The sequence below is a fragment of the Strix uralensis genome, chromosome 11 (genome assembly GCF_047716275.1).
Source record: "Strix uralensis isolate ZFMK-TIS-50842 chromosome 11, bStrUra1, whole genome shotgun sequence".
NCBI lineage: Eukaryota > Metazoa > Chordata > Aves > Strigiformes > Strigidae > Strix > Strix uralensis.
In genome coordinates this window covers 2,753,124-2,780,911 of record NC_133982.1, presented here as the reverse complement: position 1 = coordinate 2,780,911, position 27,788 = coordinate 2,753,124, and the positions used below count along the sequence as shown (strand labels likewise).

Below are 27,788 nucleotides of genomic sequence, written 5' to 3'. Positions count from 1 at the left end.
CAACAGTTTAGCCATTCTGCTTCCCAGGCTTGAAGCGGGAACATACAGCCACAGGGAGAAGAGAAATTGGTGTCATAATGCCTTGGCCAAGCTCTGTGGGGCTGAACCATTCATGGCTGTGGAGCACAAAGTGTTGAGAAGGTCCTGTAAGACGCCACACTGTGCACTGTCCCCTCAAAGGAGGGCTCTGAGCTTCTCCAGGAGAGGAGGGCTACCAGGAGTGCCCAACAGAAGCAAAGGAAAGAAAAATACAAACGATGTGGTCAGGGAGAGGTAATAAATACATCTATTCATGGAGAACAATGCAGCAGTGCAATGTTTTATTGAAAAAAAAAAAAATCATCTCACTTGATACCTCAGAAGACTGCATCGCAACGCTGGTGGGCCACACCGTGGGAGAGCTACATCGGGGAGGCCAGCGCGGCGCTGGTGCCCCCGCCGCGGGCCCGAGTGCCCTCCCCTCACGCCCCTGGGGTCTCCCAGCTGCTAACGGCCTCCATCGAGGAGAGGAGAGTTGGCCCAGGTAGGCTTAATGCCCTGCTTCCTACCACAGCATGGCTGGCTCAGTCTGGCTTGTGTCTCCTAGTCACCTCCGAGCTCCCTGGGGACAGCGGTTTCCTCAAGCACAGGACTTGCTGTTAACCTGTTTTATTTTCCTTTTTTTTTTTTTTTTTTTCTAAAAAAAAAAGCCACCCCACATATTTGCCCTTTTGAAGAGTCCAACGTACGATTATAGTGCAAGAGGGCTTGGTACAAGTGAGCATTACCAGCATGCCGTGGGGGGACAGTCCTCCCCTACAAACACATCATCGTAGGATTAAAAGAACATCGTATCTCCAGAGAGAAGCTGTAGTGGGTCACCGTGAAACAGCTTTCAAACCAACCCACTTAAAAACAAGGTCAGGAAAGTTTCTAAACAATCAAATACATTCACTTTAAAAAAAAAACAAAACAAAACAAAACATTTAAGAACAAAAACTGTTGAGATGGCCCCTTTTCCCCCCCGCCCTCCCTCACCCTGCAAACACTTACATATGCTGCAACTACAAGCTGCTCCTTGACCGGAGGCAGCGAGGAATGACCAAACACGGCAGGAGATGCAGAAGGAATCAAGTTCTGGTGACAGGCACTTAGTGGGGCTTGGGAGGGCAGCAACAGAAGCATCTCAGGGCCCGGTTCCATCTGCAGCGGGCAGGACCGCCCCTGGGGAGCGCCTGTGCCCCTTTCCCCCCCTCCCAAGACGCCAAACCATGGTTTCCTACAGCAGAGAGGGGTACGCCTGCGCCAGAGACACCGGGCTTCTGGGAGCCACTGGCAGCGGAGGAGTTCGGAAAGAGAAGGGTGGAACGTGGCCACGGTCCCCGTCCTCCCTCTGGCAGGAGGGGACGAGCGGGCGAAGCCCCAGCCCACGGTACGGCTCGAGGAAAGCGCTTTGTGGAACGAGAAGCGGGGTGCACGCATCTCCTGGTGGGTGCATGAGCGGAGAGCTCTGCGCCTCCGAGCCGCGCTCCTCGGGGTAAGGCATGGAGAGAGCGCAGCGGAGAATGGCGAAGAGATGGCCCAGGGGGATCCTGGCAAGGGAGCAAGGCTTTTCCACCCTGCCGCAGGGATGCGCGGAGAGCAAGCCCAGAAGCTCCCTGCCCAGGATGATCTCCTGCCCTTTAACCTGCTCCTGCCCAGCCAGGGGAATCAAACCTCCCGGGAGTGCCACTCCACAAACTCCAAGCTACGCAGATCATCATTAAAATAATAAAAGATAATGAGATCTAGTCTCTTCCTTTCTTCCCTTGGTGCTCTCTGGGATTTTTGGGGTGAGCCAGGCCCGAGTTTATGACAACCGAAGTCCCTCAAGTGAACAGTCCCAGCCTGGTCAGGTGTCACACGTGGAAAGCCAAAGTACAAGGAACCTATTCACAACCTCCCCAAAAGCTGCTCGAGTTCTCCCGCAGCCCTGCCACATCTACGGTAACCTCCAGGCAGCCTAGGCCTTCTCCTACGCTGCAGCAGGCTGCAAGATTTTTTTTTTTTCACACACGTGCAAAGTGCCCCAAGCCCTTTGCTCGCTATTGGTTTGGCTCAAAAGCGGTGCACGAGAACCGTGGCTTCTCCTGTGAGGTGGGATGGCGTCCCACGTGCCCCAGACCCACGCTCGCAGAGAGGACGTGAAGGCTATTCCAGTCAAACCTATCTGACCATCTGGAGATGAAATCAGTGTTAAGGCAGTGAAGTATCCTCTCCCTCGCCGGGGAAGCTTTGCTCCTGCTAACGTTTTCTCGCAGAAGGTACGTGTTCACAACCACCCTGCCGGAGGGATGCGAGAAGGCTGCCCGGTTGCCCACAGCGAGAAATGCTTTGGGAAACAGCTGCCTCCCAGTTACCTGAATCCAGATCTACCTCCTAAGCCAGCGCAAACTCCTCCAGCTCAGCAAAGCTGATGCTGCTCTCCCCGCCAATGCCGGGCTACAGCCTTGCGTCTCCTTGGCCAGCTGGGTCAGGCACCGTGTAGGAAACCATGGTAGGGACATTCACCGGCAGCTAGAAAGGGTGATTGAAAATTCAAGTATGCTTTCCTCAGCATGTGGCCCAAGGTGGGTGTCGGGAACCCCAGACTGGCACGAGGGTCGTGCGGATGTCGTCGACATCCCCACTCGAGGGCATTCTTTGCACCCCACCATCTTCCCAGCTGAATGTCTGTCTGCGCTGGCACCGCGCGGCCACGCAGAGATCCACAGATACAATGTGCATCTGTAAATGCTAAAAATAATAAAAAGTGCAACGACGTCAGCTTCTTTAAAACAATCCACATTGCTCTGTTACCGTCAGAGGAGGGAAGTGTGTCAAGGGAGCCGGGAAAAAAACCTAACTGGAACAGTAGATTGCAAATTTCTCACAGCTTGCACATTACAGTGTAACTGTTCCCAAGGAGCCGCAAAGGGAACCTGTCTCTCACTGCTGCAGCAGTCAGGCCCTTCTCCCACACAACTCTCCTGCCTGCACTGCATCCTCCTGCCCTCTCGACAGCCAATCAAGCCTATGGTATTTCTCCGCTTAATTAAGGAGGGAGGAGGACGGAGGAGCAGAGAGCGCAGGGGACGAGGGGAGGAAAGTGAGCAGGAACTAAGCACAGTCCTCAGGTTTGCGTGAACGATGCCTTCGCCGTAAACAACGGGAAGGAGGGTCAGCCAGCCAGCCCCCCTCCCAGGGCGACCAAGACCTGAGCCAGCCACAGTCCTGGTCCCAAAAGGAGCTTCAGGCTTGGAGTGAACGAGGGAGACCATTCAGCAGATCCACCCCAGAGTGGTTTGTTTTGGAACGTTTTCTTCTCTTTTTGGTTTAAAATGTCACTTTTTTTTTTTTTTTTTTTTCTCTCTTCCTCCTATGCCTCCTCCTCCCCCCTAAAGAGAAGCCCCTTCCAGTGAGACAGGGCAGGAGCTGCAGGCGCGGTGGTTCCTGCAAGGCCCAGGAGGCACCGGTCACTTGTGACGCTGAGCCGTCTTCTTCCGTTTCCTCTTAAAGAAGCAGCAGCACCTGGGGCACAAAGGACAAGGCAAGTTAGCCCCGCACCCAGCACCCCGGGGAGATCCCCCCCCATCCCAGGCTTCCCTCCGCTCAGCCGCATGCAACAGCACCTCCGTGTGCCTGGCCCAAGGCCCCGGCAGACCCGCTGTCCCTCGGCACGGTCGGCAGGTGCTGGTGGACGGTTGCCACCACCAGCCCGGACTGGCAGAGCAGCAAAGGCAAGTTAGCCACACGCTGGGGGGGCCCAAAGCCCAAAGGCTCCGGGTGACAGCGGGGAGCAGCCCCAGAGCACCAGGCTGTCTCCCTCCCGAGGCTCGACTGGGGCAGGAACGGAGGAGCCATCCCATCTGGGAAAGCAGTACAAGGATCCAGATGCTCCGCTCCCTCTGTCCGAACCCCGGAGGAAGCGGACTGGGACGGCGAGCCCTGGCTGCTCTTCCCAGCTACGAGACACACGGTTTTCACCACCGTTCACTAAAAAGACAAGTTCCAAAGAGATCTCGGCTCAGGGACCAGGTTTCTTTACTGAACCTTTCATGATAACCAGAGCTTCCACCTTGAATAAATCATTCAGTGCCGGTATGCAGAACCCCTGCTTCTTCCCCCATCCGATGCGAGGGAGGTGCACAGCGCCCAGGGATTAGGGGAAGCAAGAAGGATGGAGAGTGGAGGCTGAGGTGGGGAGAAAAACGCCCATCGCAGCTGAACCGTGAAGAGTGGTGGTTTCACTTGTGGGATGCACTGAAAGCAGTCGCCCAAAGTTTTCTAGTCCTGCTGGCTTCCTACAGAATTACTCGGCGTTTAAGGCCTATCTACCTTTCTATCCTCAGCCCGCTGTCAGGAATTCTCTGCACAGAAGAAAGGTGTTTGTTCTGTGCGAGTTCTGCTCCTGAGCTACGTGTCTTTCTCCTGCCGTGACAGCCATCTCCGGAGAAGCCCAGGTGATGCTGAAAGGCTACTTTTTCAGGCTGGTGGAAGGGATGCCTGGCTAAGCAGCAAGAGCAGATGTGAGTATGCAAAGACCATTTTTTCCTACAAGCATCTTTTACCAACAGCCAGACCAAAAGTGTTCAAAAGCACTGTAACAACTTCTCCAAAGTATTTTCGGTTGGGTCCTTCAAGGCTCTGAAACGTCAGCGTTACATTTCTATCCTCTCAGAGCTAGAGGAACAGATTCGTTCTCACTTGCACCCCAGGAGGTGCTTGCCCCTGGATGCAAGAGCCTTACTACGGGGTGCGTAAGCGATGGGTGACCACCCCCGCCCCGTGAGCCGAGCACAGATCGTCTGCTGGGGAGACCAACACCCTCTACGACATGGAGAGCTCAAACAGCCGCAGCAAGAGGAGGGCCACCGCCCACCACACGTTCCTCTGGCCTGCGTGGACTAAGGGCCAAGGGAAGTTTAACACCCATGATTTGTCTTTAGGTTCCTAAACAGGCCCGGTTTAGAGGTGAGATGAGACAAAACACAAAGCACTTGTCCTTGCAGGAACACAGGCTCAGAGCGACCTGTGACGACTCCACCACTACCCACCTAGCCTGACGTTTGCAGCGTGCAGTCTGAAGCACCACCCAACCCACGTTCCTGCGCATGGCTGGCACTTTTAACCCCCCCACCTCAGGACTGGTCTTGCATTTTATTGTCCCGGGCCACCTGCCACCCTCTCCTGCTTTAACCTGTCGCAGTATTTCTCTCCCACAGCAGCCACCTTCCTTCATGACTCGGGCAATGGTGAGTAAGGGAGAGTACGTTATGGGGAGAGAGGATGGAAAATGCATGAGTTACGATTTTGCATGCAGCGGGTAAGGGAAGAAGAGGGCTGAGCAGCACTTGTTTCCTTGGGCACCGAACAAAGGGAGCTGACTGACTTCTGGCTGTATTTCCTTGTAACTGTCTTTTTAGGCTCTTACTCAAAGGTCCAGGGAAGGGTTCAGGAAAGGAAGGCCTGGCAGTTCAGACAGGCAGAGGCAAAACACGAAAACAAAAGAATAAGGCAGGCTGACAATTACAGAACGTGATCTCTCTGCATGCAGACAATGCCCAAGAGAACAGCCCCAGACTACGACATACAGAGAAGCCAGAGATGCCAGAGGTATTGGAGGCAATGCCTATGGAGAGCAGGGCAGAGGCGGTCAGTCTCCCATCCAGCAAGGACATTCCTCGCCGCACACGGGCTTTGTCACCTCACTCTGTAGCGATTCCCACCCAGCAGCCCTCCCTGGGACCTAAAAACTCCTCATCCGAGCCTCTGCTTGCTCCTCCACTTACTGGGTACGTGGTTTCCCCAAGGGGCAAGGGAGGGAGGGAACACCTCTGTGGGACAACTTGAGACCAGGACACTACAGCTTCAAGACCCTGATAAAACCATCATACTCCTGAGCTGGGCTTGGACCGATGCTAATCCCAACCCTTCCACTCCTTCTCTCCCAGAGAAGCCAGTTCACCCGCACCCTCAACTGACAGCTGCAGGGTTTCTGGAAAGGAGCCATCTCACATCCACCCTCTCCAAGCAGGGGCTGTAGCTGGGGCTCTGTCACTAACGAGGACTCCACGGCCACATCTTTCCATCCTCTCTAACAATACAGGCCCTGGCCCGTGCTTCTTCAGAGGAGACTCTCCAAGGAAGCGACTGGCCCCTTCCCCTCGATACCCAGCACAGGCTTTTCCCTTCGTAACCATCTGCGTGAGGAATTCCTGCAAGATGCTTGGCAAGCCTGGTCCCGACTCTGCCCAACTCCATTAGACATCATCTGCTCAGGGACGTAACAGTTTGGGGGAGATGGTAAGCCGAATAGAAAAGGATTAAAATCCATCTTTTGGATCCATCAGTTCAGAGGATCAGCCGAATTGCTTGGCCTCATGCGGCCGCTCAGACATAGCCCACACCCTCCCCAATATTGCATGTGGTCCTCAGCACGGTCCTAAAATCAAAACAGCTCTGGGTTGGCTTTGACTTTGTGCCTTTTTAGGGTTTGATCAGTTTGATTTTGCCAACCCCAGTCTAGTCTGGTCCGCTCCCCCTTGCATGTGGACTGGAGAGAGGGACTCACCACAAGTTGAGCATTTTCAGGCAGCTACAGAGAGTGTAGAGAAAAAACACAGAAAGGAAGAAAGAGCAATTAGTTCACAGAGGTGGGATGAAAGCATGTCACTGCAGCCATGCAAACATGCAGTGCAGACTGGCAGACACACACCATGCCTGCCCGCCGCCCGCCCCCAGCCCTCATACCACCTCTGCCCTCGCCATGGTGCCGCTGAGAACTGCCACGTTTTCCAGGCTCTTGAGGCCTCTGACAAACACCCCCTGTTTCCCATGAAGGCACTGGTCCCATGAGGTTCCTATCTGGGGCTGGGATCAGAAAGGGGCTCAGGGCCACCAGGACAGGAATCTGCTCTTGTCCCCTGCAGCTCCAGCAGCAGAAGGGCCACATCATGGATCTACACCTGGGACCTGCCCTTCAGCGAAACCCACAGCCGGGATCAGGAGCTTGTCTCCAGCGTAACCCAAAGCAGAAGCATTTGCACAGCCCCTCTGCCTGCCAGGAGTGCCAGGGAAAGACCTTTCTGCTATTGCATCTCGTCTTGAAACACTGAGCCCCAGCTCCAGCTCCTTCTAGCTCTTTCTGGCCAACTTTACTGCAGAGCAGAATCCAAAAGTCCGTTGCCCTCCTCATAAAACTGAGGGGATTTATGATCACAGATGCAAGGGAAGATGAAGCCAGCCCTCCCTGTGGCAAGAGGAACGAAGCGGACTACACCTGGGAATTACAAGATACCCCAAACCTGTGAGTGCAAAGCAGCTGGCGCTCTGCTTCCCAGCACCTCCAAAACCAATTTGGGACCACACAAACAAGGGCTGGAGGGAGGCAGAACCGTTCCACGCGTCGCAAGACACGGCTCAGGCAGCGCGTTCCTTGTGTGCTCCTTTTCCCCTGTCTTGACGTCTCCCCTGTACGTGGGGGTGGGGTCTGGACTCTGGCCTTGCTCAGCAAGGTGCTGCAGAAACACAGGCTGAAGGTGGTGTCATCTTAAAAGCTGACTCTTCCTTGCACGGGGTTGCTGTATCGAGGACCATTAAGGGTGACAATCTGCCCCATCCTAGGAGCAACCCCAAGCCACGTGCCCGGGGAGGGGACCCACTTCACTCTGACCAAGACAGAGCCTGTGATGCCAAACTGGTGGTCTCTGCAGGCCACACTACCCATATCTAAGAGGAATATTGCCCACTCTGCAAGTTGCACCTCAAGATCTCCCCCACCCCGCTGTACTTTATGAGGAGCCTGTATCAAAACCAAGGTTCGCTCCTTTGGCTGGGAGGAGAAAGTCTATCTGTTGCTCAGGCATGTTGCTGCCAGGATCACGCCCAGGCCAGCCACCAGCGAGAAAGATCACGCAGAAGTGTGTCCTGAGGGACAGAGGCATAGACAGCAGAAGACCTTCGGGACAACCGGCACTGGCTTCAGCCTGACGTGTATCTAGGGACCTTTCCCATCAACACACCCTTCCTCATGCCTGCCAGTTTTCCTCTTCACCCTCCTAACGGAGGTTCTCACAAAGGCTGAGACAAACAGCGTGGGACAAGCAGCACCACTGTCATCCAGTCTAATTACAACCAGGCAGTTGGGCAATGTCACAGCACCGACCGGTTCAAAGGCAGCCCCGGGGCTGCTTTACTCCTCGTCTGGGGAGTGTCAGGATTACACTGTGACCTGCTGGGGTCCTGGTCTAGTTCAGAGGCAGCGAGAAGGTCCCATGTCGAGGATCATGCAAAAGGTGACATGATGGTGCCAGATGCAGCACGTGTGCAAAGGGAGGCCAAAATGGTCAAAGCAGCAACTTTGTACATCAGTTCTCACTCTTGACCACAAGCTACAGAGGAGAGGTCAGCTCAGAGGGAGCGCGGTGATTCCCACAAGCAGGAGACCTGTTTCTGGTTTCTCTCACTCAGCTTTCGTTGGGCTAGACCAAGAGAATTCATGGAGAGAACTACCTGTCCCTGCAAGAGTTTCTTTAGGACCGTTCTGGATATCTGGCATTCACTTCTTGCAGCCAGAAATAGTGTTCACTTTCAGACCAACACTCTTTTCATCGAGCTGTGCTCAAGCTACTCCTACACGCTCAGCACGAGAGTACAGCGCGTTCTCCTTTTGGAACAGGGGATGCTCACGGGGATTCCTGAAATCAATTCATGTTACTGTGGTATTTGTGCTACTGTCTATCTTGCAATACATGCTCTGAGTACGAGTTACGTTCTCCAGCCATGACAAGTGTAAAAAAGAAGCAGCGGCAGCAGCAGCACTGAAGGCACCATGCACAAAAGCAGCAATATGCAAGAAAAAGGGCATGTGATACGAGCATCGAGTACTTCATCATGGGTAAACATCCCCACTCATTTCCCAGGAGGAGGATTAACAACCACACCAGTGGAAAGCCTGTTTGTAAAGCAAACGTACTTAGCTTCCTCCACCACCTCCACCTCTGCCTGCGCTGTTATGGGCGCGTTGGAGTGTGCCCCCGTCGGGTCATCCACGTTCAGCTCCCCGTTGGTCGAGCTAACCACCTGAAAAACAAAGGAACACCCCATTAACCAAGCCCCCTTGCACGTGATGCGTCTCCACCCACCTGGGCAAGGGATGCTGAGGGACTGGGAAATCTACCCAGTAACTTCTGTTTGGTCCTGCCTCTTTGCACCCTCTTAGCAGGCTGTCAGATCCCTTGAATGCCTTTGAATGTGTGCCTGGTCTGGAGGGACCAGCCTGGTTTATCCCAAGGAGAACAGCAGGCAGGGGACTGCGTCTGTGTCCACCAATTCACACTGCTGTGCCCAGCACAGGCCTTGTGTCTTTGGGAGGCTATGCTGCTTTGGGAGGCACAGCCACCAGTGAGCAGACTACTGACAGCCCTACACACACACATAAACTCTATTATGTTGATTGTTTTCTGCTGATGCTTTTACAGGCAAGCAACTCAGTCCAGTACCAAGGGAAGAAGTCACTCCAGAGCCACCAGAGTCTCACTCCTTACACAGCCAGCTTCTGGAACCATATCCTCACCCAAAAGCTACTGATACGGTCTCTCATCTCTTTTTGCTTCACAGATGATGTCAGGCCTTACTTGGGCATTTCCATTATATGGATGACCATCCAGATCTGCAGCTGCCAGCAGCTCTGCGTTTGCCAGGACAGCACATCATTTTCTGGATAATTCATCATTGCTCTGTCACCACAATAACTGCCAAGAAGCCTGTATGGGACCGAAGTTCGGCCGGCCCTTGCGCACTCCACCTGGAAGGTAGGACAGGCTCCTGCATGTCGCTGTGATCACCCAGAGCTGCTCCTGGGTGCAGAGCTGTAACGACGCGTGGTTCCTCTCCCGCTCCACCTCTTCACCTTTCTACAAGGTAAAAGGAGGTATCTCCCATTGGGGGGGGGTGAGGTGCTACCCAGTATTCCTGGTGGCTCTGGATGACCTAACCGCCAGAGATGAAGAGAAGGAAGCCACGGAAGCAGATGTCCCCTTGCTATTAAGTGCATCTATCTGTGATCATTTTGAATACTTAAGTTCTACGAGCACCTGCTGTTTCTGCAGATCAAGCCCTGTGGCCCATCTCTGCCCAGATAGGTCAGGACTTAGCTCATGTGGTTTCCAGAGCTCTCCTCGAGTAACAACCCCTTGGGTTCTCTTCACAGCCCACCCAGGTTCTCCGGACCCCCACACCTCCCACACAACTTTGCAAAATGCTAGCACTTAATCGTGCTATCCCAGTGATCTTCCCACAGTTTCTTCAGATACCTGTCAAATTTCATTTTACAAAAGGCTTTGATTTTCCTCCTCTTTTTTACATGCCATCACTTCATTCTGATGTGGCAAATTCAACCGTTGCCTTAAAGGAAATGGCCACTTGAAGCTACTGACCTCCCAAGGGTTCAGCATGAGCTGAACATCTGTTGAGAAACAATTTAAGCATCTGCAGCCCAGCAGCCATGCACAGCAGAAGATTTCCTGTTCTTGGCTGCAGATAAGTAGAATTTTAATGCTTACAGTGGCACATACAGGCTTGTAAACTGCTTAGGTAGGCAACCCTCCCAGTCAAATTAGGACTAGGACTGCCTTACTGCTGTAGTTACTCTGACAGAGCACTGTTCGTGGGGAGACACAGCTCATGCTGGCTTTGTGCAAGGAAACTATTCCCCTGACAAAAAAAATATGAATACAAACACCTATTCTGTACTTACTGAGAGCTGAATTCATAGAATCACAGAAAGGTTTGGGTCGGGAAGGGCCTTTACAGATCATCTAGTCCAATGCCTCTGCCATGGGCAGGGACATCTTCCACTAGATCAGGTTGCTCAGAGCCCTGTCCAACCTGGCCTTGAAGGCTGCTCCAGTTTACTGCCTGCTCGCATCTGACATCAGAGCTACACATACATTACTTCCTCCTTATCTTTCAGTTTCTCTGCTGCTCCGTAAAATAGCTTTAAATGAAAATAGGAATGTGGCTAATCAAGGCAAAAATAATTGAATCCAACCAAGTATTAGGAATAAGTAAAAATTTCAAGCTAATCTGTATTTCACTTAGGGGCAGCCTGCACTGTCTGTCTCAGCTCAGCTCTGTCCTGCTCCAGGCACTAATTCCCATTTCACCAGAGCCAATTTTCAAAGTTTTGTGTCTGGCACTAGAGCCAGCTCTCGCAGGCAAACCTCTGCCAAAGAGTTCACCTCGCCAGCAATATTAGACAGTTCTTGTTTGCTCGAATGACTCTTGCATCTTCCCTCGAGCACGTCCAGCCGTCTTACTCTGGCAGTAGCGCAAGAAACTCCCTTAGCGAGCCTAAGTGACAACCAGAGGCAGGTATGGTTTCATAAACAGAAGCAGGCTTTTCAGGAATTTAAAACTCTAGCTGCAATGCCACCTTTAATGCTGCCTGGCGCTGTCGCGCAGCCTCTACTCATCCACCTTCCACAATGCAGTCACCCAGAGACCCAACCTGCAGCCACCATGCCCTTACACTGGTGCTGGTCTTGCTGCTGGATCCAAAACTAAAATGCTAATGTGCTGGGGAGCAAGTGAACACGGTCACCACACCCTGGAACTGCAGTGACTGTTCAACGTGTCTCCCCTCCACTCGGAGGGAGAAGTTGCTATGCAGCCTACGTGCACCAGCCATCCACCATCCATTTCTCTGGGCTGACACCCCCAGATTTCCATTAAGTAGCAGGAATTCAACCAGAACCTCATCTATCAAGCCTGAACTATTTTCCTAACATTATGGGGTTTATATGCAACAGACCTTATTTCAGCTGCCTCTTACTACTTAAGAGCATCCCCAAGGTGGGGATAGAATGGTGCTTTATAGACCAGACCTGCTAATATACACTCCTTTCTGCGTTCAATTTGACAAATCTGAGTTCAAAATAGCTCTCAGAGGAAAAGCTTCATTGAAGCAGTAACAGCAACAATGTTGGCCATCACAGCTTGGGTCCCACAAAACGCTCATGGCTTGAGCGTTACGTACGGGACAGGACCAAACCCGCTGTAAAACTGCTCTCCCGCCCATGATGTTACTGCAGTTCGAGGAGAATTCAGGGGATTTAACACAAATTCTCACATCAGGAGGAAGAGGTACCTGTACTGATCCTCCGTGCCGATCTGCAGCCAAATGAGATGTCAAGTACGAGGTATTTGTCTGCCGGCTTGGCTGGATCTCCCACTCCCCTCGGCGATCTGATGACGCCTGCTCACAAGGTTCAGAAGCACGAGAGAAATAGAAGAGAGGGCAAAAGGTGAATGAGGGGAAGAAATAAAAGGGTGTTTGTTAGTGAGTTAGTGTCTTTGCAAAAAGCAAGGCATTTTAAACTTTTAGCTGGGCTAAAATTTCTCTTTACCAAGTGCACCTCATACTTTACTTCAGCGGTGTCTGCAGTAATCCACTGCAGGAGTGGATTTCTTCTCCTCTAGCTGCTAAACGAAGAGAAAGCTCAGATCTAGTCAGGAAGTTATTTCTTTACATGGCTTCATTTCCATGGGTTTCAGCACAGAAATAAACACACTGACAGTATGTTTAACTACGTCTGTCAGGTCACACACACCAGAGCACTTGGCATGGCAGCAAGTTGGATACACAAGTTCGACCTCCCTAAAATACATATTTTTTTAACTCAAATTTGCGACATAAAACAAAGCCACGTTTTATTTTACCAAAAGCCAGTTCCACACACTGATTCACCTGTACAGTGCAGAAGGAAACATCCACCACACCTGCTTGACTGAAGAGAGGGTTGGTGGCTTTTTGGTTTTCTGCAGAAAAGTAGATAAGAAACTTTTGCTAACAGTTTCTTCTTTATCCCCAACAGATGCAAACCTCAGGCAATTAAATTATTAGAATTGTACTTGTTTTATTAGAAGAACCATTTTGCACTTGCATGTGAAGCTCCTTACAGGTCACCCAGCTTTCATGACAAAACATCCAGCATTCACCTAGGACCCACAAGGATCTCAGCACCTCAACCCAACCAACCAGCTGGAGGAACACTTCCCAAAACTGGGAGGTGTAGGACAAACAGGTAGATCTGTGTTGGCCTCAGGCCAACAGCAGAGGACATAGCCAAGCCTGAAGTGACTGATGGGACACTTTTAAAAGGTGTTTCCCTAGATGCTGTATAAAAATTTAAGCAAATGTTTCAAAGCTGAAGCACAAATTTGAAAGAAGAGAGGGCAGAGCAGCAGAGTCCCCGCAGCTGGCAGGAGGGATGCTGAACAGAGACGTCACGGACCTCACCAGGAAACAAGAGGCTCAAGTGAATAACCACCAGGTTATCAGCAGTGAAGCTGAAGTAGCTAACCAAAGAGAGGTGCACAGGCCCTGCCTTTCCCCAGCACTACTTTGTTGTGTTACTCCCTGAAGCCATGGATGATGAGTCCAAGCCCTGGTCAGAGGAAAAGAAGCCACAGGGCTCAGTGCCACTGTAAAAAAAGGAAAAGAAAAAAAAAAAAAAGACTGCAAGCAGAGAAAGACTCCAGAAGCCTCTGAATGAACTGCAACACTAACTAGTAAATTGTCACTCAACTAGAGCATGAGCAAAAAGTAGGAGAATAAAAAAAGAAAGTCTCCTGGCATTTGATACAACATTTGCTATTGTTACCTTTGCACGTGACCTCTGACTCCCTCCCGGAGTGACCCATGGTGCTGCTCCTCCCTCCAAGCAGCCACCAAATCCAGTTCATAGGTAGTATCTCCCTTAGAGGTGGTCTTGTCCAGGCTTGTCCTATTCAATCTTACTACATGTTCCTCCCATCAGCCTAAGACACTGCTTACACTTTTTGTACTTGGTGACTGGCAACGGAGAAGCACTTCCCTTAGAATATTTTTTTTAATGGCTGCAAGTCACAAGATGATGAACAACTGGAGAATTTAAGTTAGTAGAAGACAGATCTCGAGCAGTGCTCCTTCCAAAGCACTGTGCCATCAGGTCATAGCCCAGGCGATGAAGTAGTACCATGCTACATCAACGTGAGAAGCAACCTCCTGCCTAGGAGCCTGGAAGCAATTTCTAGGAAAGGCTCCAGTAGCCACAAGACAGATTTTTCTCTTTGAGCTCTACAGCCAAGTATGTGATAAACTAGTTTTGAAGTAGGCTTGAGTTGAGCCGCCCAATGCAACCCAAGCAGTGACACTGAGGAAGCAATGCCCGTGAAATCTGAGAGCATCAAGTTCCCATTAACACTCAGCCCCTTCCTACCAGCTACCAAATGACAAGACTGGCACCTAAAGACAGAGGGGGAGGGGCTCACCCATCTTTGACAGTTAAGTATCTTCACTTCCTAGAGGAAAAGACTACAAAAAGGAGATCACTCTCTCATCAGCATCTTTACTGGGAACCCAAATATTATAAAAGAGAATCTGCAGTTGTTACACTCAGGAACAAAAAGAAGACAATTAAATCTGGAGATCAAGGCAGTCACTTGACCCAAAACTCTGCCTTCAATTCACTGCTCTAGACGTTTATTTTTTCTACTTTTTCCTTCAGAGAAATTGTTTGTTCAATAGTTAAAAGGAACATCCCTCGGAAGAGAGTTGTTTATGTTTTGGTGAGAAGAAACTGATTTTCGCTGCATAATGGGATAATAATTCAGTATCCTAAGTAATGTTTAGGTGAAAAAAATGACAAAAGCTGCTATGCAATACAGCATCAAGACTATCTGCGAGGCTCAGAAGAACAAGGACTGAAGGCTGCCTGCATCATATTTTGGGACTAGGACAGGATTTTTGGGCTATGTACTGTAATTTGTGAACTAACATGCTTGAAAATGAAGCCAGGCGTCATTGTCCGTTCAAGGAAACAAGATGCCTCATACGTACACAGCGTGAAGGTCTGTTGTCAAAGCAGACAACTAGAGACTGCCACCCAAAAAACGGGGGTTAATGCATTAATCAGGCAATATATTAAAGCAGATTATTTTACTAGTACTCACAAACCAGTCCACACTAATCAGCATGCATAAATACAGTACTGCACACATGCTTCAAACAATCCAGCTTCCTACAAGCAACACTTCTAACGAGGGGTATTCATCCTGATTGTAGCTGATGGCTTGAGGGGTGTTCTAGTCTACGTTAGCTGCTCTACCATTCAGAGCCCAGCTGCACAGAATGAGGAAAGCCGAGCCCAGACAGGTTATTACATCTCACACTCGATTCTGCACCCAGCTGAGTGGGAGCAGAGACGGCAGACAAGGAGCTAGAACAGCACACAGCGGTTAGAGGAGCAAAGCGAGCCCAGAACCACTCACTGGGAAGTAAGAGCACCAACAGCTCTAGCTAGGAGCCGGCAGTTGGAGATCTACTGAACTTCTGATCAGTTCTGTTAATACAGAAAATCCAAACTCTAAACACCAACAAAATACTACAACTAGGAAGGAAAAAAATGAGGAAATTCAAATTCAAAAACTGGCAGTTCATCTGGACCATGATGCCCAGCCCCTCCGAGGGACCCTGCCCTGGCAGCCCTTTACGCTCTGCAACACTCATGCTGCGAACTGGACGGCCCGAGAAGGATATATAGTGTGAACGTGGGACGTGCACATCCTCATCGCAGCCGCACGCTCCATGGGAAGAGGGCACCTGGGGGCAGGCTGCCATCGCCACAACCTGTTGGTCTACTCCACGGTCCATGTGCTATGAGTAAAAGCACCCGAAAGAACATTGTTGGGCAGGTAGGTCAGGTAGTCTGACCAGGCTGGAGAGCTGACTTAAACAGCTTACCCACAAACTACAGAAAAGTGACCCATTCCAATTTGTACTCCACTTGGTTCACAAACCCAAGGAATTGTGCTGGCTGATACAGTATTTCAGCAACCTGTTGCTTTGAGAAAATTCTGCTCCAATCACAGTCTCTAAATTAAGCAGGAATTGTGCTTGCCATGACCAAGTCAAGAACCAGCCCCAGCCACCTCTAACGGCACATGGCTTCTGCTTCTCCAGTCCCAGAAGAATTCAGAGAGGTGCCAAATAACGTGGCACTGCCAAAGCGGTTGTGAGCAACACACCTGATTGCGAAGGGCCTGCTGCGATGGCCGATCCCTATGGATGTGGCTGTCTCTCGTTACTGCAGATGTCCCAGAATCTACGTGAACAGATCCCACTGGAGTAGGCTGGAAAACAAGGCATTCGTTAGCATGAAGCCGATGCTGAGGATGCTGCTCTCTCTCTCAACACATGCACACACAAACCTAACTTGTCAGGCTGGCTCCCATCGGGTACAAGCAGGAAAATATCAAAATGCTGCCCAAAGGTACTGACAATAACCAAGGAAAATTACAGCCAGGGCTATAAAATCCCCGTGATTTGATGGACATGCGATTTGATGCTGGACACCAGCACCAAACATCTTGTATAAAATTAAAAAGATATAGTTAGGTATCTGTATCGGTGTCAGACCACACCTAAAGTGCCTCACATATGATTATTAACAACTGAAAATATACCCATTTGTTTTCCTCATCTCATTGTCTTGCCACTTTTAAAAATCACGCTCGCATAGAAACAGGATGTGTTAAAATTAAAGCTTCATCTGCTCTGTTCTCACCAAAGTCATAATCCCTGCTCACAACATCAAAATCTCCATAGCAACCACTGCAGTTGTCAGCAATAGCATGCTTGTCTTACAAGGTGCTTTTTAACAATTGCCTTTGTAATTAAACAAAAATGAGGAGAAAAATCATGATTCACAAAGGGAATGATTTCTTATGAAGATGAACTGTTTGGGGCACAGTAAACGTTGGTAATGCTAAATATAGTTGGGACGGTAAATCATCGTTGACAGTACCAAGTTTAGCACTAAATGCATTTGATCTGGCACCAGTGACAATTAATTTACAGACGCCTTTGCCACTGCTGGTGTGTGGTGACTGGACGTCAGCAAGAAGGTTATCAGCAGAACGACACAAAACACCACTGACAGCCAGCAGAAGAGCTTTAGACTTTTCTATCAGATTTCCCCATGACACTCTTTTGGCCAAGGTCTTCTTGAGTTTAAATGGCTTTTGACAATAGCAGTGATGCAACAGGATCACGATTATGGTCCATCTGGTGTCACGGACCGGCTAAACGGAGCTTGGTTACTCACGTCTCCCTGCCACGTGCTGTAAAGAGCTGGTTCAGCCTCTGGAGTAGTGTAAGCCCCAAGATCTTCTGAGTCAGAACTAGTTTACTGTTACTATTCACTGAGCACCCATCAGAGCCCTGCCTAGATGTCCCCTAAGTCTCGATGAGAACTCGACCATTATAGAGGTCTTCCACCATTCAGTGCTGAGGTAGCAAGTATGCTCTCCTGCTTTAAGATGGATGTCTTTAGATACTGGTCTCAAATCCTGTGCTAGACTAGAGGACACAAGTGGGAAAATCAGGTTTTAATGCCCCACCAGGGCAAGCCTGAAGAGGTGGGAAGGGAAGGGAAACTTCAAGGCACTGCAAGAACCCCCTGAACAAAATGTCAGGACATCTCACTGTGTTGAGCCCACGTTAGGTAGAGAACAGAGTGAAAGATTTGATCCTAAACTCACTGGTATTAATTGGGATTATCAGGAACAAAAAGCACCTGGAAGGCAAGGCACTGCATTTCGCAGGGACAACTTACAATTGGCCTCCCGACCCAGTCATAGGCGTAGTCAAAGGTGTAGCCTTTCTTTTCAAACAGCTCTGTGAAGATGGTTCGTAAATAATCGTAGTCTGGTCTCTCAAAGAAGTCTAATCGCCGAACGTAACGGAGGTACGTGGCCATCTCCTCTGTTGGAAAAGGGGAAAAAAGCAGCAGCGTCAGTTCTGCTCACGCATGAGCTCCATCACTTACAAGCCTCTCGGAGCTGACACACACACTGGAAATATGCTTTCCAATTAACTCCAATGAGGCTTTCCCATGGCACTAGGCTCAAAGTTGGTGCTTAAAGTTGGGCTGAGGGCCAGATCACCAGTGACATGAGTTGTCCAGGCACCGCTAAGTTCAGCTGAGCTGTGCGGATTGCAGAAGCTGAGAATATCCAAAATGTCTTCACCCTCAGTGACCTACTCAACAGTCCTTTATTGCTGGATGAATCTCACTCAGCTTTCCAGAGCTCTCCTGCCCTGCCCAAAGTCTAATAATAATAGTCAGCTTTTATTCTGAATCTTCTGAATGAGTTGTTATAAACAAGGTCTGTGTTTTAGCATTGAGCATCACGCTGTGAGAGAATTGTCTGGGCTGCTGGTGCTACCTCTGGCTTTTCCTATAAAAGTAGTGGGTTTTAGTAATAGTCCACAATGCACATCGATTTACACACTTTTCAAGCAAAGATGGAAGTTCCACCTCTGTTCCAGAGAGCTGCTGCTCCACCTCAAATCTGAGTTCCACAGCTGGTTTTATTCTATACATTTATATAAAAACAAACACTGAAACACACTGTGCAATAAATGCCAACTCACTGAACCTGCCAACAGGATGCTCATGAGTACATCTGCTCACACTGACATTTAACAGCCACAGCAACTTCATCTGGGGAGGAAAGCAGATGTTGGTGGGCACCCCGTGGCACCCCCGAGCTCCAGCAACAACGAGGGTCTGGCTGCCCAGAGCACTGTGCTGCCCAGCATCAGTACGTCAGTCATAGCCTTGAATATTCAAAACAAGACTTCAAAGGGGAGGCTACATCATTAATTTACCTGGCATACACAGTGTTAAGCTAATTAATTGCTTTCCTGCATCTGGGTCGTACTTTGCATGCACAGAGAACTGAACCCTGGGTAACTCATGCTCTGCCCCTTCCCAGCTCTCCCTTGGCTCACACCTAAGCCAAGGTAGGACGTTTGAGCAGAGCTCAGTACGAGGTGCGGGTCTGTGCACTGCAGTACAGCTGGTATAACCAGCATGGTTTTTGCCTTCAGCTAACAAAAATAAGAACAGCATTGCTTATCGATACTTAACTCTGTCTGTGGCTTGCAGCTTGCATGTCACATGGAGGTAAGAGGAAAAAAATGGAGAAGAAAGGTAATCCCCTCTTCCTGCTAGTATCTCTGAAAGGTGGAGGACCAACAGGTTTCAGGTGAGCAAGGAATAGAAATAAGGTCTCTCTTCTCCCTTCAGCCCAGACCTGCAGGTGTGACCGAGCTCTGAGGAAGGAGTACTGGTGAAAAAGATGAGAACAGCCAACCTCAATCTGTTCTGCTTGGAACTGGGTGGATTTTGGATGCAAATACATCGGGGGAATTAGCATGACTTGAGTGAACTACGATCCCCTTCTAGGCTTGCTGCTCCTCACACTGAGAAAGAGCCATGTGACACAACAGCTCCTACAGGAACGGGGCTAATCGTGGGGACCTGGGTGCTCTCCCTGCCGTCAGGATTCCTGCTTCCTAGACAAAACACAAAACCACCCTGTGAAGGCCACAGGGTACCTGGGGAGGGCTTGAACTTTATACTCTGCTCTCCTAGCTCCAAGGCAGACTTTTGTTTAACTGCAGAATAGGTGCTGGGCTTAGCTAGAAAAACATCTTCAATAACACTCTCCTTAAAACTGTTGTCAGAAGGTGGAATTCAATGACAGACACATCATCTCATTTTCTAAGCTGGCCACCTACAGTTTTAACACCTGTAAAATCTTCCATTTGGGAAAGAATTCACTCAGTAGATCCAACATGGTCATTTGGTCATTTGGGAGAGGGAAAATAACAAGGCCCTCTTTTGGAAGGAAGCAAAGCAGGAACACGAGGCATTTGAGCACTGTGCAGCCTCCTTGATGAGAAGACTTGTGCTCATCTTAACCCACAGCCACAAGCTCTCAAGCCCCACTAATTTATAGCAGCAGCTCCAGTTGTCTGCCAGCTTGAGGAACAACATAATGGATACACATCATCCAAATACTTTCCGTCAGAGGAGCTCAGAACCATCATATTCAACAAGATACGTTCAACTGCACTCAAATGGTCCCATCAGGGCTTTACCTGGAAAGTTCTCACAGAGAACTTCAACCGGAGTGTTTCTCTTTGTGTCCCCAATCTTCTGATACCTCTCTTTTAAGGTGTCAGCCTGTAGCGCACAAAGACAAAACAGTTGTGGAGAAAGAGTTCAACCATGTGATAAACGACATGCTGTATGGGAAGAAAAACAAGGTATTTAATACCGATTCTGGGTGGTATCAGAAGATGTTAACTTGTAACTGAACGGCATCCTAGGCTACACTAGTAGGAATGCTGCCTTACCCTGTTGTAATTCTCACTATATATTTTACGTGCTATGGGCAAAGAATATCCGGGGACACATTCAAAACATCTCCAGTACATGAATGAAGGACACTTGTTAGTGTCTATAAAGCTAATTTCTTACCAGCCCAGCCCTGAGGACTGTACAGTGAGCCTTTCATGGGACAAGAAAACAAAGCTGCATATATTATGATTGCACATCAGCATCCTGTCCTAGGCTGAGAGTCATTGGCAACCAAGATGCCTTCATAAACAACTGTGAAAGCAGATAAATTGCAATGGCAATTTGGGGTTTACTGTAATAGAATGGCACCACATAGATAACTAGTTTACATCAGTCACACTTCTCCCAAATCCCATGCTACTCCCATACTGCCTCTCCTTTCACCCCCAAAGTGTCTATCACTTAGAAACACTGACTGGTCATCAAGAAAAATGAAACAATTTTCAGTTAGATTTCCCACCTAAATCCCTCTTGAAGCAGAGAATTCTGCTCCAGTCAGCACCATGAGAAGGGGTTTATTGCCTCCATTTCAAAATATGACAATTAGACCTGTCAGCAGCATATTAGCGTTGTAAGATGTTCTCTCAAGACTTGAGCACCGACAGTATAGACCAAAAGTGTAAGCTGAGGAAACCCAGAACAGTGAAGATGCCATATTCTAGATCAAGCTATATGTTTGTTCTGGAGCTTAAAAAATGCAGAACTTCAAGAGCAGTCAACTAATTCTTATCAAGTTCAGCACTGAACTGAGGAAATTTTGTAGATTTTTGTCTAAACCTGGAATTACTCTAGAATAATAAACCTGGAATTACTCTAGAATAATATACAGGATTAATTTAAAGCAGAAGAGTTCAATTAAGCCAGAAACAAAACATGTAATAGAATAACACACACTGACAGAGGTGTGAATCTAAAAGTCCGAGAGATTCTGACTTCTTTCACAATCACTTTCATGCTTGAAAAACCCTTTCTTTGCTTTTGAGTTGTCACCAACATTTCTGTCACATGTCTGATAAGGCTAAGCTGAGACTAACTCTGGATAGATGGTGACAGAACAGTTTAACAAGGTCTATCACACAAGCCACTCCCCTGACCACAGCAGCACTCTGCCGAGCAGCGTGCAAGCCCGTAAGCTCGTCTCCTTTTTCCAACAGTACCAACAGGTCTAACAGGAGTTACTGTCGTCATTAATAAACCTCCTAATCCGATCAAATTCGATCCCTTCACTCACTGCAATTCCAAAGTTGAACACAGTAGCTTAATCATCAGGGAAGTGATGGAGAAGTGAAGATGCAGCTACCGACAGCCTCAGAGCCAGCAAACAACTTGCTAGTTAATTCAGCTGACGAATGTTAGCTGCAGTTGCCGTAACTCAGTTGCTTGTAGCCCTCCACATTGTACATGACATTTCATAAACTTCTAAGCACTGAGTGTCCAGTGTCACTGGAGGAAAGCCAAGCTCAATACTTCTGCCAGAACACCAGTTTTTCAAGCTGAAGCCCATCTGCATCTCTAAAACCATCACCCTCCTCCCATTATAAAACACGTTTCACAGATGCAGCTGCGGGACTGTGTGCTGAAACTGGAATTTCATAAACAACCCCCGTGTCCCAGCCACACTCCAGCTCAGGGCAGCTTCATGTTAGGGCAAAGCTGCTCCAACAGCTCAACAGCTCTCTCATTGCTGTCCCTGTCCCAGCTGCTCATCTGCCACTGCTAGGTCTTCTCTCCGGACCCGTACCAATTCAGCTAAGCTAGTGGTAACTTGAAGTGACAGGTAACATATTTCTATCTTAAAATCTTCCTTGTAGGTAAAACTAACGCCTTGTCGTTAGACTTCAAGGACACAAAGGAAAGGACAGCGTTTCTGGCTGGATTTTGCAAATGTTTCCCCCACCAGATTCTCATTTGGGCAGAGACCAGACAAAGTTGCAAAGGGCAAAACCTAAAGCTCAAACCTACCTTCAATCCTTGCCAGGGCAGACTGCCTCGGAGGAAATACATAAACATATGGCCGAGGGCTTCCAAGTCGTCTCGACGACTTTGCTCTAGAACAGAAGAGATGACAAATTATTGCTGTAGCTGCAAAAACGGATCTGAAATCTGATCAGCAGCCACACATATTTCTGAGATAAAGTTATCACAGAGAAGCTCACTTGCTGTCTGTAGCTCTGACCTTGTGCAAAAATACCTGGAACCTGTTACAAAAACCTATAAAATAGACAAAGATCAGCTAGAAGGCATGAGAACACAGGAGCTCTAAGACATACTGCCCAGTCTTAGGTAGACCGGGTAAGAGGTGGAAGTATTAATTGCAGAGGAATAAAGCAGTTCCCCAGTTCTTCTCTGGACTGCCAGCACCCATAGTGCACCTGCTGTGTGGGGCTGGAATATGTTATTTCCTCTAAACTATGCAGGAACAGGCAGGGGACGCTTGTAACCAGCTGCAGGGAACTACCATGTTGCACAGTGCCAATCCTTTCCCAACTGCTTCTGCAGCTCATCACATCAGAGCAGATCAAAAATAGCTCCTTCTAGCACTGCTTTTCCTTGTGAAACACTTGCTGCTGTTGCCATGCAGATGTTATGATTATAAATGAGGGGGGAAAAAGGGGCCTCAAGCCAAAGGAAAAAGCATCCTTAAAATAATCTACCAAAATGTATCAAAAAATCCCAAGGGAGGATGTAAGACAGAACAACAAATATGGAGCACAACAGCACTGGACTGCTGCTCTGCTAGGCTGCTTCATGCAGACTTGGGTTCACCGAGCTTGCAGACCAATTTGATGAGACCTCCTCTCCTCCAAACCTCCACCTGCAGGCAGATAACGTGCTCTAAAGCTGCAATCCAGAGCAGATCTAGTCATGCAGCCCACACGCCACAACAAACTGTGCGTGAGCTGTCCCTGATGCTGCATCATCTGCAAGAGCAGAAAAAGGCAGCGCTTTGCCCAGCATGAGTCTCCTTCAAAAGCATCAGCAAATTTAACCCTCAGAAGATGCTGGGGGTGAGAACACTTCCTCAGAAGGAAATTGAGATGACAGTTCCTGTGGGTTGCCCTGATGCAGCTGTAAAAAGGAAAAAGAGGATGTCTTGGGTAATTCAGTGCAACGATGCAGATGAACTTCTTGGAAAGATGATTGAGCGCACTCATCTTTCAGAAAAATTGCAATCAGACTCCTTCACTTTGCTTAGTCCTGGGAAGTGAAGGGACCAAGCCCACCTGGGCTGGCCTCACCAGCAAAGCATCAGCCCCATGAAACCCTTCTGGGCAGTACAGGGCCCCGCCCGCTAGTAACCAACATTTCCCTCCTCAAATACCTGCCCAGAATCACCTCTTCCCCGACAGGAGCTGCAGCATAGGCTGCAAAACCTGCAGGGAAAAGGGTCTTAAAGAAGGCATGTGGTGTACTTCAAACACAAGTGGATCTTCTTTCCACATCCACCCACAGAGAGCATCCCCAGCACCAGCAGTTCCCGAGCCTGCTCCCACTGCAGCTTCTCATTCCTCCATCCCTTCCTGAGTCTTCACCAGGTTTTCCAAAATTAGAAGTTGGGCTCATCTCTCCTTACTCCCCAAAGACAGCAAGCTCTCCAAGAGACACAAAAGCCAGCAATGCCTTGATCTCATAGCTGGGAGGCTACTCAAAGAATACTCCATTATCTTAGGCGCTTATGAGTTTAAGTGAATATAAACATTTAATAAGGTTTTTTGCCTTTCAGCTACAGAAATGTAATCTTCTGGTATGAAAGAAGGCAGTGAGGAGAGGAGATGAAAGCCAGGCTTAAAATTAGTTAAATCATTCATTTTCTCCTACCAATTATTAGGTCAGGGAACATCCAACTCTAACACCTGAAACTGGAAGGTACCTGTACAGAGCTGTGCTATAAAAATCTATTTGGTCGCCATCTAGTGCGGCGATTACTACCCGCCTACTTGACTGTTATCAGTGCAGGATTGTTACCAGTTATTTAGTTTCTAATAAAAACTATAATTATGAGGCTTCCAACATTTCAGCTGTCTCAATTCCTCAAAAGGGGAAAAAAAAAAGGAGCCAACTGTAAACAGCACCACGGCATTAGGAGGTTTACAAATAGCTCGAAGGGCAAAGAGAGCCGTAAGAGAAGCTACCATCGGAGGTCTACAGGGCTCGGCATGGCAAGCTCCCACCACCCACACAGACCTTTGCCAAGATGCGTGTTGATGGACATGTATCTCGCCGTTCCAGTTAAGCTCTTGTGTTCCCTGTAAGGTATGTGTTTTTTGGTTTCCGGGTCAATGTACTCCTTCGCCAATCCAAAGTCTATGATGTGAATGACATGCTCCTTCTTATTGCCTTGCCGGCCGATAAGGAAGTTTTCTGGCTTGACATCTCGGTAGATGAGGTTCTTCGAATGCACGTACTCCATCCGAGATATCTGCAAAATGATGAGGCAAAAGTTATTTGAGAGCAGACCGGCTACCGCGTTCTCCTGGCTAGCAAAGCAGCAAGGTTTTGTTAGCCCATCACCGAGCCTCGGCTCAGTGTCATCTCAGATTTCAGCTACTCTACGAGAAACGCAACAACAGATGGAGTGAACTAAGGCAGCAGTTATGATCGGAGCTGGGTCATGTCCTCCGATGCGGAGTTGGAAGAGGAATTTGTCACCCCCTCCTTTCTGCGGCTACTGTACTGTGCTCCCTGACTTTATTCCTACAGAAATTGCAAAGGCTGTTTCTGAAACGTTACCACTGGGACACAGCTCTTGGAAGGATGCCACGGGGAATTGCGGCAGCCTTTTTGTATTGATCTTAAACATACTAAACTGGTTACCCAGAGCTCTTCCCTTGCCCACAGCCTTCCCTTGTTGCTCTGTGTCTTACCACCTTCCTCCCTCGACCCATATGTTGTCTTAGACACGCCAGATTCTTCATGGAGGGGGATTTTTGGGCAGGCGGAAGCCTTATGATCCTCAATACTGACTAAAAATAATAATCTCATTGGCTGTCAACTAGGAATAGCTGGAATATCTCTCAGGTTTTGACCAACTTTGTTCCAGCAGTATGACTGAGAAGGGAAGGTAAAAGGGCAGGAACCCCACTTCCAAGGTGATGGAGGGACATTTCCCCTCCAACAACGCACCTTATTCAGATGCTCATCATTAATATTGCTTTTGAAACTAAATATATTGCAGGTGAAGTTTGAATAGGTCACCAAGCAGTTCTCCTTTGAGTCCCTAACTTATTAGATTATTCCACTTGGAAATAACTCACAACTTCATTTAATTTATTACTTTTTCATTTCCTTTTTAGGTTTTTAAATGAAAACATGTGAATTCCCATTTATGGCTGTCCTGGTCCGCAGCTGCCCTGCCCGCTGTAGGGCATGGTGGCTTTTTTAAACAAGATGCTTCTTTGAAAAGGCCATTTGAATCTACCCGTCTGCATGCAGGCTCGCAACACTAAGAAAGCATTGCAAAGCTCTCGCAGACTCCAAAATTTGCACTAACGAGCGTCAGTCCGCAGAGGTCACTGCCGCGCCGTTGTGGTGGACGTCACACCGTGATGCTATCAGAACCGGGGGACATCTCCCGTGAGAGGCACCGGCTGGTCGCCCCCAGGCAGCTCCCTGCAGGGACCCCCCCACTTCCTGAGCAGCTCTGCACTGGGTCGGTACTGGCCGGGCAGCTCTGGATCACTGAGCCAGCTTCACCCCCCGCTGAAGAGCTGCCCCATGTCAGTCCTTCGACCGCGAGCACTGTTGGGCTGATAGACCCCGGCTGCTCTTCGGTTTCTTGCTCTGAATCCAAATGCATTCTCAGCTGGCAAACCCAGATCTCTCTTTCTCCTCAGATCTTGGATTTACACCTGCCTGAAAGCTCCGTATGTGTGTGATCACCCCATCCCGCTCCCAGAGGTTTATCAGATACCCTTATTTTTAAAGAAAACCTGCTGCATTTCCACCACTCAGAAAGAAGTAACAGGCAGGAGGGGGCAGCACTCCTTATAAAATAAAAAATGCTGTACAGGGAGGGCAGTAGACAGGAAAAACCGACTGCAGGTGAATCAGTCTTAAAAACCAGGACTTGCTAAGAGGCTCTTCGGCACGTGTTGCTGTTCCCCTGCCCTCTGAGTAGTGATTTATTTCAATGCGCTGAGAAAATGGGTTTCACGGCGAACAGCCATTATTTCTAATCAATTCCAGGATGATGCAGAACAGAGCAGATGCTCTGCACTTCAGCCATTCTTCACGCTTTGAGTCACCTGCAGGACACAGCAGCAGGTTGGAATACAAAAAGGTATGTCGGGAGGCAATTCAAATTAAGATGCAACCCTTAAAACTGGAACAAAGCATTTCCTTGCCTCTCCACACATAACAAGCTTTCAAACAGAGCCTGACTCATTTGATTTGTCTGTGCTACCAGAGAAGCTCAGTTGTTGAAATGGTCAACAGCAATTACACAACCTGAAAAAAGCGTATTTTTTTTGTTCCTTAAAAACTCACAGTGAGTTGCATTGGCCTGGACAACAACTTTGGACAGCTGAGATGTCCGATGAACTGATACACTCCAGCAGCACTTAGAGATACTTATTTACCTGCCTTTTTTGCTTCCCCCCCCCACACAGATACTGCTGGGTCTTTCATATTCCTTCTTCTTTACTTCCACCTGCCTGGACGCTTCCTGATGTGCTGCTGGAGAGCTGTGCACAGCCAACGATGGCTGAAAGATGCACTCCAAGCAAGAAAGACATTTCCTGGAGTAGCCTCCATGCTTTATTCACCCTGACAAGACACTCACCCTGCTTGTGGCTGCTAGTGATGGGGAGCTGGTGACTGTGCTGCGCTGCCCTTCCAGGCTTGCTGCCCAAGAAGAAATGAACAGCACTGGTGCAGCATGACCTTGGCCTGACTCAAACCCACTGCACAGACGAAGAAGAGGAGTTCCCACTCCAGAAATGTGCTGGATGCAGAGACACGGTGCCCACTCCTTTGTGTCTGAACTACAGGCTCTAATGTCTGTGCATTAATTCTTCTATGGACAGAGAAACCACTGCAAGGAGCTGGGACTAACTATTGAAATTGCTTTTACACTGGAAAAACAGTGACTGTGAAGCGGTGTTAACATCTGCTCTGTTATTTTAACAGGAGTAAGAACAGACTATGGTATTTTATCATAGTGCACGGGAAAACTAGGGGCGGATGGGAGACTCTGTTTGAGCATTAGAGCAGGATTTCCATGGCCATGGCCTGCCGAGTCCATCTTCAGAGCCACAAATCTCCATTTCAGGTGTCAGTGAAACTCCTAGGAGGGGAGAGCATCCCCTGGCACACAGCAGGACCCCTGTGCTGCAGCTGAGGAATGAGAGGATATTTGTGACAATTAACCAGATGCCAAGAAACTCACACTTTTATTTTCTTTTCTCCTGCCAAGGAAGCAAGTGTAATAAAACCTCTTCCCCCCAAAAGGTAACTCTTAAAGATCTGATCTTGACAGCAATCCCATCTCTAGACCCTCCTGGTAAATTTGAGCCCCTATTCCACACATCACCT

General features: G+C 48.9%; 1 protein-coding gene across 3 annotated transcripts in view; it reads right to left on the bottom strand.

The window, feature by feature from the left end:
• Positions 1-293: 293 nt before the first annotated feature.
• CSNK1G1 (casein kinase 1 gamma 1) overlaps positions 294-27,788 on the bottom strand; it is a 110,631-nt gene continuing 83,136 nt past the window's right edge. Inside the window, exons 7-15 of one of the 3 annotated variants that reach the window (XM_074880434.1) lie at positions 24,441-24,675; positions 22,218-22,303; positions 19,994-20,078; positions 17,658-17,806; positions 16,069-16,173; positions 12,149-12,256; positions 8,975-9,081; positions 6,572-6,595; positions 294-3,528 (exon numbers count right to left, since the gene is read on the bottom strand). In XM_074880434.1, the coding sequence (XP_074736535.1) occupies positions 3,474-3,528; positions 6,572-6,595; positions 8,975-9,081; positions 12,149-12,256; positions 16,069-16,173; positions 17,658-17,806; positions 19,994-20,078; positions 22,218-22,303; positions 24,441-24,675 (954 nt within the window). In that variant the 3' untranslated portion in view covers positions 294-3,473. Of the gene's footprint in view, positions 3,529-6,571; positions 6,596-8,974; positions 9,082-12,148; positions 12,257-12,748; positions 12,820-16,068; positions 16,174-17,657; positions 17,807-19,993; positions 20,079-22,217; positions 22,304-24,440; positions 24,676-27,788 lie in introns of those variants that run through there. The other 2 variants (XM_074880435.1, XM_074880436.1) reach the window with 2 other exon arrangements.